We start from the raw sequence: 11,559 nt of genomic DNA, 5'->3' as shown, positions 1-11,559 counted from the left end.
AAGCCAGGAAGTGGTAATTACTTGCAGTGTGACAGCACTGGCCAGGACAGGGGATTGGTGGAGACGCCCGATTAGCCTTAGTTCATCCCCCCTCCCAGGCCAGATGGTGCCTGAGGCTTACCTATGGGCCTTACTGAACCCTTGGACTGCCTGTTGGAGAGACCACGCTGTGCGTAGACAAGAAAAGTCTTACAGGTTTTAGGTAAGTGAGATCCGAAACCTGTTCGGTCTTTTGTTTTTAATTTTCAACATTACCTGAGCGTTCGAGCCTAGGAAATAACTAGTATTTAGCCAGTTATGTAACCTAACACTCTAACTCTGAATTTGTCATTACCTATTTTAAGCAAGCATAAAATATGAAGGAGAAAACAGAGAACATGTTTGCAAAGCTAAAAATGAGATCAGTGTATTTCCACGCATGTATCAGTATCATCAATGGCCATGTGGTCACACCATTGTAAGGTCCATAGCACTGAAAGACAGTGTGATTTGTTTTGGTACGTACAGTGTGTGTTTGTGTCGTATGTTTTATATCCTTTTGCCCAGACGCGCTGGCTCTGTTGATGTGCTCAGATGTATTGGATCACCATGTCTTTGAGAAGCTCTAGTGTGGCCGCTCTGCTCCTGGTCTCCGTGCACCTCCTCCACGCGTCCGCCCTGCCGGCTGTGTCCTCGTACGAGTTTAACGCCTACAGAATGCAGCACTACAACCTACAGCAGGAGAAACACGGTAGCAGGGCTTTACAGCCACCTAATGAAAGACATACATACAAAAACAAAAGCAACAGTTGCTATCACTCTGTAATATTAAGTAAGACATTTAAGAAACAAGACTAAGAAATGTAAGAAATATGTCCATTACAGTTTTAAATTATCGGGCAAAACCAGTTTTTCACAAATGAAAAGAAATGTGCTGCAAACCGTGAATATTGAGAAACGAAAAAAAAGGTTAGAAGCCCTTATGGATGTAGCCTCTGACCTACGGCCTTCAGGTTGCCGTGGAGCCATTGTGGTGGCGGAAGCTCGGTCCGCAGATGACCCGAGTCTTTCCCGACGCTGTGTCATCATGAAACTCCAAGATTTCACGACGCCGCGCTTTCAGGAGGCACAGCGGCAGAATGCAGCCGCCCTGCTCATCTTGCTCCCCAAAAACATCTCCACTGTTCCTCAGGACATTATACAGGTAGTCTAAACCAGATATATAAACACCAGCAGTCCTTTTTTTTGACACTGCTAAACTGTGCTCTGTTCAGGTCTTAGCTATCGGCTTGGTCTGGCAGGGCCGTCTGTAACATGTTTGTTCTCTGTTCTCCAGAGTTTCATGGTGAGTGAGTCAGAGGTCCTGCAGAGGGAGATCATGATGCCTGTATATGTTGTTCCAGAGGATGAACAGTTGCTTTGCATGTATGAGGAGGTGAAACAGGCTGCAGCCACCATGTCTTCCTCCATAATGGTCCGAGGTGAGGTGAACCACAGGCTGCCAAACACAGTGGACCCTGCCTTTCTTTCTTCCTGTCCTCTCCTTCTCTCTTCTTCTTCAACTCTTTTTATCTGAGATTATGAACCGTATTAACTCAACATACATCAACAGTATTTTTTCTACTTTATCCCAGATGGACTCATTCACAGTTCACTTTTCTTTGCTTTTGCTATTTGTCTGTCTTTCCACTCTGTTGGCAGTTCTACGCAGTATGGTTGTAGCAACAGCATTCCAAATATTAGTGAGCAACAACTCACCAATCAAGCCCATTAATGACAATGCCATCATTACTTTAGAGGTGAGCATCTGTTCTTCAACATAGATCTAATCACGCCCTACGTAGATATAATATAGATATAATCACAGCAACACTGCCTTTTCTGTATTCCTTATGTTTTAAGGGAGTTCTCCCTGGAGCTGGAGAAGACCCGCCCACTATCGTCATCACGTCCCATTATGATTCGTTTGGACTTGCGCCAGTAAGTTTTACTTATAGTTGTGTACACAGGGTGATGTGCTGTGGCTGTAGGACAGGACCTCTTACTGTACATAGAAACACACTTACCGCACAGTGGAATTTAAACACTGTCATATTAGCATAGACGTAATGAGGCTCTCTTCCACTTCATTTGAATTCTCTGAAGCATACAGACATTATTTGAATGTCATAAGATGAGTAAGTACTGCTTGTCAGAATTTGACTCTGTGTAAATTAGCCTTTTCACACACTCAAAGAGAAGTGATCAGTTTCATTTACACACACATTTTGTTCGTGCTTAAGAACATAGCCGCTCGCTGTCGATCCGTAAGGCGGTTTGTTCCCCATGGAGTGTGTGAATTACAAAATGATGAATGTGTCGTCGATTAATGTGTTTTTAATGATGCTGTAACAAGATTGTAAACATGCTAACGTCATCCATTATAAATGCAAAGCATCTCATTCTCATTGCGTTTTATGAGCTTACATGAGCCGGAACCATTTGTAATGCAGTCCTTTAAATTTCTGGGATTAATCACACATCTCATTCCAGCCTCTGGTGGACCTCTGCTTAACTGGACCATACTTTTTTGACCAATTGTTTCTACCAGTTGCCATTGCCAACAAACATAGCTTTGCATAAGGGTATTTATCCAAAATCATTTTTCATTGGTTTTGAATTCCACTTAAATTCGTTTGAAAGCTGACCGCCTTGTATTCCCTCCAGCATGTCTGTCTTTACAGTTGAATTAAGCCTATTTTAATATGGTCTTGCATGAGTGGTTATGTTGTAAATTCTCTTTTTCTTCTCTTCTGTTGGACATAACAGTCGTCCTTCATGGTTATATCATGCCAACTGAGACACGAGAGCCATTATCCCTCTCTTCTTCTCAGATCATTAGGGAATCGCCAGATAATGAATCACTAAAAATGACTTGTTCGAAAATGAATATTCCCCTACATCAAATGTCAGATCTATGGGAATATTTGTATTAATTGCCCACGCTGCATGAGTTACTACAGCTAATCATTCAAAAATTGTAGTCTGACCTATTACATACCAAAGTCTTGACAGTGCTAATACCCTGAAGATGAAAGGTTGAACGTGACATAAATCAAAAGGTTATAATGACTATGTGTAACTGACTCTCTGGTATGTGTGCGTGTGTGTGTTTGTGTAGTGGCTGTCGTACGGAGCAGACTCAAATGGGAGCGGGGTCGCAATTCTCTTGGAACTTGCGCGTCTTTTCCGCCGGCTCTACAGTGATTCTCGCACCCAGGCCCCGTAAGTCTGCGTGAGCGAGAGAGAGAGAGAGAGAGAGAGAGAGAGAGAGAAAGACAGAGTTGAAAAGCATGCACATGGGGGAATGTAATTCCATAAATACACGAAAAATGTGCCTCTCTGACATTTGTTTTCTCTACTCTTTGCAATTATCCAGATATGCAAACAGATGGCTAGTGTCTGTGGATTATCTGTGAAATTGTTTTGATGCTGTTTTCATGTTTGATATGTACATTTTACATTTGTTTGATGTATTTGTTGTAATATTTTATCTGTTGTTGTTGATTTTAAAGGTACCATCTTCTGTTCTCTCTGACTGGCGGTGGCAAATATAATTACCTTGGTACCAAGCGTTGGCTGGAGGAGAACATGGACCATGCAGGTGATTGAGTCTTGAGTGAAGCTGCTCTCTTTTACTTCAAATGATAGCATAGTCTAACAGTATGTGCGATTTGAATCTTGCTTGTTTAAGTTGTGATTTATCGTTAAGCAAAACATGATTTTATAAATTCTGTGTGGTAGCAAAGCATTCCGATAATTTATTTATTATTTACTTATACTTATTTATTTGTTTATTACAATTAATCCCATTTGATCGAACAAGAATATGACAACAATAAGATCTTCAGTCTGTTCTCAACATTATTTTCCCAAACCCAAGATACAAATAATACAATAGTAAGTCCCATTACTGTTTGTCTTGCGTTTTTTGCTGATGAGAGAGGATGTCACTTGGAGAAATGACATTTCATCTTCACTAGACAAAGCTCTTAAACAGTATGAATAATTAATAAATGTAGCATGTATATTTCTTTCAATTTGCAGAATCCAGTCTTCTGCATGATAATGTAGCATTCGTTCTTTGTCTGGATACTCTTGGCAATGGGGATGAGCTTTTCCTGCATGTGTCTCGACCCCCTAAACCTGGAAGCCCCCAGTACAGCTTTATTCAGCAGCTGGAACAGGTATAACTGATAGATGGAAAACGAGTACTGATGTTATCATCATCTGAAGACAGAAGACCGCCATTCTGATTCTGAAGTCAAACTGATTCTGTAAAGCTTCTCTCTCTTACCAGGTGATTTCCTCCAGGTTCCAGTGGGTGAGGTTTGGGACTGTGCACAAGAAAATCAACCTACAGGAGTCCACCGTGGCCTGGGAACATGAGCGCTACGGCATGCGGCGTATCCCAGGATTCACTCTGTCCCACGTAGAGGACCCTAAATCGGAGCTTAGGGGTTCCATTCTTGATACTATGTGAGTATTTACTTGATGTTCAGACAGTATATGGTGGATGGATGAGAAGGAGTTAACACTGGTTTGTCCATGTGTGAAGACTAGTCGTATGGTCTCCACTATTTAGCCTCTGTTCTCTAACTTTCATTTCTTAAAATGAACAGTTCGTGAGCATAAACCAATTAGAGTAAAACTTTCTTGTTTGAACTCTGTACAGGTCGCAGGTAGACATCAGGAAACTCAAACGAAATGCTGTCATCATTGCTGAATCTTTAGCACGGTTCATGTACAATCTGTCTGACAAGGTGAAGTAGAAATTTTCAGTTCAGATAATTTCTCTGAACTATGATCTTTCTCTACTCACTTTCTGTCATTGTTCATCACTGTTCATTATGTGACCATAGTTCTGTATTGCAGGGATCACCAAAGGAAATCCAGGTTTTTAAAGGACAAATGGTAATATTGTATCATCCATGTTTTAATGACAGTTTTTTTATCTCTGTCAGACATGACAATCATAACATGAACATATAACGTATCACCCTACACACACACTCACACACACTCTCTCTCTCTCTCTCTCGCTCTCTCTAATCACTTCCTCTTGCTTTCTCTTTATCTCACTCTCTTTTATTCTCTCTTCCACCCTTCCCCTCTCATTCTACTTTGAAGGAGATTCTGGACAGTCGTTTGTCAGCTCTGATGTCTTTATTAACGTCTGTGTCGAGAGCCACTCAGCTGCTGGACAGAGAGCCAGCACAGACCCTCCTCCTCAACAGCCTGGAACAGGAGCTCAAACACCACCTATATCAGGTGTACAGACACACCTTCCGTCAGGATCGCAGGTACCGCCCACTTGTTATCACATGACTAATGCATGTACACCCAGAGACAAACACTTAGAAAAAGAGGCTACCAAACTGGAGATAGAAACTAAGGAAACTTTATATTTGATTCTCATTCAGGGATCCTGATCTTACCTTTTTTGACCAAATGAACCAGCCAATGATGATGTACAGGTCAGAGCGTTTGTTCTTGAAATCTATTTTTATCGAAGGAAATGTTGTCAACTGTTACATATATATATTTTAATCTCTATTTTCTTCAAACTCAGGGTAAAACCTGCCGCATTTGACCTCTTCCTGGGGGGCTGTATTGCAGCGTACTTGGGGATTGTGTACTATGCCATCCAGGTGTGTAGTCGGCCAGTAATCGACCTTTCCACATTCAATCAAAGAATACTTTATCCTTCCAAGACTTGCTTTGGAAGGCCTGTTGTTTTCTGTGCTCACTGTCACTCACTTCATTATCTGTGTTTTTCTCTTCCATTCTCAGAATTTTGGAACTGTCTACACAAAACTCAAGTTGACAATGAAGGCAAAGCATCAGTGATACTTATCAACCAGGGCACCCCTGTCATGGAGAGTAAAGAATATCTGTATAGAATGACATTTGTCAAATCTTGGCGTGAGAAAGGGGCTGGAACTGATTCAGCAGAGGGCAAACCGACAACAAAAAATCCTTCCCTGTACATTAATTTCCAGTGGAGATGAATCCTCCATTTTGCAGTCCAGTTTTTTTTGTTTGTTTTTTAATACTTCTTCTTTTCCACGTTTTTAAATAAAAGGTATTCCTTCTAAAATGTCTTTTTTTTTTTTTTTTGCGGTTTATCTCTAACTTTAGGCATTTATTAATGCCATCATAATCCCTGGTAAATAAGATTCTCATGATTTTAGGTGTAGCCCCCTGTAAATGGAATGGAGTCTAAATGAGATGGTGTGGCATGAAACTTTCATATGTCCTGAATAGTAACGGAGCTCATGTGTTAGTAATGAGTCACTTAAAGGGAAACATGATTCCTGAGTGAGAGTGAACAGTTCTCTTCACCGTAGTGGAACTGAAACCCACGGCGCAGGGGTATCTCCGAAAGCCTCGGACTCATGTTCACCGCAGCAACATGCACGGTGGGTCAAATTTAACTCCATCATTGTCTCCAACACTGAAAACACCGGAACTGACCCGTGAAAAACTTCCATTCAGTTTTTAATTGATAATCTGTTATTCTGAACAGACAGTGTCACTCAGTGGAAATGTATGTGATGTGCTTTAATCAGCAGACAGGTCGTGCATTTTTATGCATGAGATGAGGGGTGCACAGCTCATACTGATGACAGTGAATAAGAACCATCACCGTTTTTATTTGAAATGCATTCTTTTTATAAGTGCACAGCACCACAGTAAGTACATTCACTTCAAATATCGCAGCATTTTTCAGCGTTAATAGTAAACAGTGGTATGCTAATGGATCAGAAACTCTCGGTCTTCGTGGATTCATTAAAATCAATTCAAAATGCATGCAAAATTAGTATGCATTATTGAATCATAGTGTAACGAGATGCGTTATCATGAGAAAAAAAGTATTCAGACAATGGTGGAAATGTGGAGTGGCAAGTTCATATCTGCTCTTATTACACCCTGCCAATCTTGCGTGGTTCTGTGATGTTCACCTGCCCTAAACTGGCCATTGTAATCCAGTCATGAGAGCTTTTCCACTTAGATTTAGTCAGGATCCGGTAGGGATAGGACACAAAAGTGCCAGTCAAACTGGTTCCTTAATTATTAATGGGCAGCCATGCGCTGGCCCTTGGCCCAGAGAGACCGAGTCAATGATTCAGGAGAGATTAAAACTTGTTGATGGATGAGTTTGGAGAAAGTGGAGCTTCATTGCCTGTTATCACAGTGCTTACTAGAGCCTGCAATACACAGAATTTTTTCTATGCCATAATCAATATGATTACTCATTGGAAGTCATGTAATTTGTGTCAGCTGTCTTAGATTTCTAATTTGACCTGAAAAAAAGAACCAAAAAAACCCCCAAAACAACCATGTACCATGAAGAGCTCTGAACCAGTCAAGTGCTGGTACATCTGACTGTATTAATGAAAAACATGGCAATCAGTCGATTGGTTAGCCAGAGGTAGGCAAAAACAAACAAACAAACAACATTCAGTGCAGTAGCCCTTTCAGGTTTGGATTGATAAACACTTCATCAGTGTATCCATTAACTGCTGAGTGGGGGGCCTGCTCTGGTTTTTTTCTCTGTGCTGTCACAAATCATGCTGTTGTGAGACAAGCCAGTGACAAACAAGACAAAGAGTATAGAAGAGCATGATAGATGAGACATAAGAGATAAACTGGGCAGCTTTTGTGAGGACAGATACAAACACTTTGACCAGAGAAAGACCAAGAGAAAGAGGAGCAGAAAACAATGCAAGAGGAGAAGAGGTGAGTCCACAGAATGAACAGACAGGGAGTGGCGGAGAGAGAGAGAAACATGGACAGAGGGAATGAGAGTGGGAGGGGGAGATGCTGAGATACGGTGGGTGAAGTATATCGACAGTGTTCTGGAGCAGGAACAGACTCACTTAGAGGAGATGAGTCCACAGTTTCATCTCAGCACTTACTCTGAGGAGTTCAGAAGTCCAGCTCAGGTGAAACCGACCCGACTCAGACCCACATCCACATACCGAAGGAACAACCCTCATCCACGACCGGTAAGCCTCAGAATACCGTGGACCATTACTCAGACCAGGAATGAGCATAAAGCAACAGATAGCCCTGGAGATCTGTCACTCACAGGTGGTCTTTCCCAAATGCCTTCTTAAGATCTGAAGGAACATTGATTTATTTCCTATGAAGAAGATTTATTTTACATTGAATTGACTTGGGTGCTGATTTTTCAAGATCTTCATTCATGTTGTTTTGCATTGCAATTGGTTTACTTTGACATGGAGAGAAACGACCACTGATTCAAAGAGAGACTATTATAGATTACCGTTTGACTGTTATAGCATAATTTTGAGAAATTGTTGCTATGGGGATGTACCTCACACTAATAATAACACCAGTTTAAACTGGTTCAAACCATTCAACTACCATTCTTTTCAGGATGGATTGTTACAAGTCACATGCCAGCATATGCCAGTACACATTGAAGTGGTTAAACAAAGAGCAAAAGAAGTCTTTCTGAATTTATTTGGGATTTGTTCTGGTAAACATATTCAAAATAAATATTTTAATTAAATGTATTTGTGTTTAAAAATTTTGGAAAAAAAATAGTTTGACAAATGAATCCGTTACTTAATGTGTACATGTTTAAAAATACATTTTGTTTACAACATGAATTGGTAATGCCAAACACAGAATCGAATCCAGGGGCATATGTGTTATTTGATGAATTCAGTGTGAACTACAGAAGTATCTTAGAAGTATTTGTATTCTTAATTTGGTTTTTACTGATACTCATTTAAAATCTAGGCCTTATTCCCTTGTACAGCATATTTAGAATCAATTCCTTCTGATGTCATTAATTACATCTCTGCAAGTGGAAGCCAGGATTTGCCCTATGCATTAGTCACTTCCGTGGCACTCAGTAATTTGTGATCTTAGCAGCATGACTTTCATTACCTTAGGAGATTGTAATGATGATATCTATCAAAGCTGCAAATATTACAGAGGAGTGTGTATACATGAGTGTTTTGTCCAACAAATTGACTGGATGGTATTATTTATTCATAAACTTTTGGTACACAGTACAATAGACGCATGGTGCATTAATCTGCCTGGTGGGCATACTGATCAATGAAGACTCCAGCTACTCCAGTTACCAGACAACTGACAATACTGAATGAGTGGCGTGGGGACCTGAGAACAAGCATGTCTGTTTGGGTTTATCTTTTTTCCTGTCTCAAACAAGGACTTCCTGTTGCCAAGAAGACTCCAAACAGCTTATGGCTCCAGGCAAATGATCACTCAACCATACAACAACCTTCCAATTACTCCAGTAAGACACATATCTGTCCAGTGCCCAGGTATATCCATGGTTTACGTACCTTACTGTCACTGCTCTACAGCAGAAGATGAAGTACACACTTGCTTTTTCACATTAAAGACCCAGTATTACTAATGGTATTACAACTGCAGTACTCTGCACATTTATTCAGTACTATTAGTAGTGACAAAAGTATAACCAGGAAGTCCACTATTGTCAAACCTGTTGTGAAACTGAATCAAATTCCACCATGAACACCTTTTAAAGTTATCCTCAGTCAAAACAGCTCATTCCATCCAAACCCAAGGACACAGTTGTACTAAGCATTTGTAATGTACCAAAGTTTTCTCTTCTCTTGTCGCCCCTTGGCAAAGCAGAGCAGACACAGCCTGAATTCAGATCCCTTGAGAAAGACTCTTTGCCCAAGCTGGTGGGCCCTGGCAGAGTTAGTGTGCTGCCCCCTGCTGGTTGGCTACCAAAGCCACAAGTTGTGAATGCCCACACTAAAGCAAATCAACCTATGGCTTCACTCAAAAACATGCACAGGTATACTTGCTCTATTCCTTACTTTCTTTTTATTTCTCATCAAATTAACTTGCACTCTGTTCATTATCTCTGCATGTTTACTTGCTCTGTCCTTCTATGATGAGACATAACTGATTTGTGTACTATTACTTTAATGGTTATTGAAAGAACAGTTTCATTCTATGGCTTTGGCTAGATATAGTTTACAACACAACTGGCATTACAAATCTTTGTAGCAAGGACCAGGCACCTTGAGTGGTGTCCTGTGCTCCTCCCAGTGAACTCTAGTTGAAGCCCCTCCAAGAACATAAGATGGGTTATGAACTTTGAAGCCCTGATCATAGATACTTGTAAATAACACATCAAATACATCGAATATTAATTGTAGGTACAGGAAGCTCACTGGTTAATTTCCATTTCCACAAATGCAAAAGATAATTTCTCACACTGTTCTATATGTGCACGATGGATTTTGTCAGGAGACAATCGAGTATAGATCCTTTACGGGTATCTCTCAACAAACACGCTGACACAGCAAGCATGACTACCCCTCTCAAGAACTTCAAACCTACGTATTACAAGAGACACCAAACAAAATCAACACCAGATCCATGGTAGGAGTAACAAGCTCTAAAAGTAAATTACTTTCTTTGTTGTATATGCTACTGCTTAATGTTTTGTCCTTGGACAACATATCGTAATGTTTTGTCGGAAATATAACTGTAAAGAATATGGTCTGTATTGCGAAGACGTGTTTACTCGTAGTACGTGTCCTGAACATTAACGAAGATGTCTAAAGGCCTGAATTAATTGCTCTAAAATTATGTTTGATTCCACAGGCGTGGATTAACTGTGTTAAATCCTCTTTTGAATTACAGTGGAGGACACAGCTGTTTTCATTTTGTGAAACCATACAAAGCTGGATACTACATCATCCATCCCGAGTTTGTGTCAGAGTGTCTGCACTAATACAACATGTTCAGCCACCAATGGGTCTTGTACTCTTCCAGTTCTTGGCACTGTAAACATGGTACTACAAAGGCAGTTTGATTTCAGTTGCTCTCGGTTGAGAACAGAGAATAGATTTTCGGTGAAACTTTCCCCTGTTTCCTCAATTCAAGTAAACCCGTGAATTTTTATCAATTTCTTTTTACAATAAACTCCAATAAAATTACACCTAAGAACATTAACTGCAGAGTGCTTTCTTTCTTTCTCTCTAATGAACCTATCAGGAAGCGTTTTGCCGAAGTTTAGGATCATAATTTGGAACTGGGACCGTTATTTTAGTGAGGTCCGTACTGCAGAAAAGGATGTGACATGACGGTCAAAAACACACTGCTGAACGTATGTATACAGTTTCTAAAAGACCCAGTGTTCCCTTATGTATTTCAGTCGAATGCAGCCAGAAGATAGCCCGGGGTAAAAATAAATAAATGAGTGAAATAATAATAATTATTAAAAGACTATCCTGGACCAGACAACGGTGTCTTCATAGCTAGTTGAAGATGCTTGCCAGACAACAAAGAGCTCCAAATACAGACAAAGAAGCGCAACTAATAACTTTGACTAAAGTTACATTTCGTATGTAACCAGTAGATTAGATCCTCCTCTTTTTAACTCCTTCTTTGGTCGAGTCGTTTGCACGGTTTTGCGCAGCCGAGCTCCTCCCACACTTAACACTGCGATGTGCCAGTCTTGTTTTCCAAGGATGAACCCTAGCGAGCGAC

General features: G+C 40.5%; 1 protein-coding gene across 1 annotated transcript; it reads left to right on the top strand.

Moving 5' to 3' along the window:
• The first annotated feature begins 588 nt into the window (after window positions 1-588).
• Window positions 589-5,929, top strand: LOC115808049 (nicalin-1). Its single transcript, XM_030769289.1, has 15 exons — window positions 589-730; window positions 993-1,183; window positions 1,316-1,460; window positions 1,681-1,778; window positions 1,882-1,959; window positions 3,140-3,243; window positions 3,534-3,622; window positions 4,066-4,205; window positions 4,319-4,497; window positions 4,694-4,781; window positions 4,894-4,932; window positions 5,149-5,321; window positions 5,442-5,495; window positions 5,591-5,669; window positions 5,812-5,929. Exons 1-15 carry the CDS (start codon window positions 589-591, stop codon window positions 5,866-5,868), a joined length of 1,656 nt encoding a protein of 551 aa, XP_030625149.1. The 3' UTR covers window positions 5,869-5,929.
• The last annotated feature ends 5,630 nt before the right edge of the window (window positions 5,930-11,559 follow it).

The sequence above is a fragment of the Chanos chanos genome, chromosome 3 (assembly GCF_902362185.1).
Source record: "Chanos chanos chromosome 3, fChaCha1.1, whole genome shotgun sequence".
In the NCBI taxonomy this organism is placed as follows: Eukaryota; Metazoa; Chordata; class Actinopteri; order Gonorynchiformes; family Chanidae; genus Chanos; species Chanos chanos.
Note: the sequence above shows the minus strand (reverse complement) of the source record. Positions and strands in the feature narration are given on the sequence as shown.

Bases quoted from the DNA above. Each gene is read 5' to 3' on its own strand.
- LOC115808049 (XM_030769289.1), top strand. From the start codon at position 589: ATGTCTTTGAGAAGCTCTAGTGTGGCCGCTCTGCTCCTGGTCTCCGTG. The intron at 3,244-3,533 runs GTAAGTCTGCGT...TTGATTTTAAAG, and splicing joins GATTCTCGCACCCAGGCCCC to GTACCATCTTCTGTTCTCTC. The intron at 4,782-4,893 runs GTGAAGTAGAAA...TCTGTATTGCAG, and splicing joins TGTACAATCTGTCTGACAAG to GGATCACCAAAGGAAATCCA.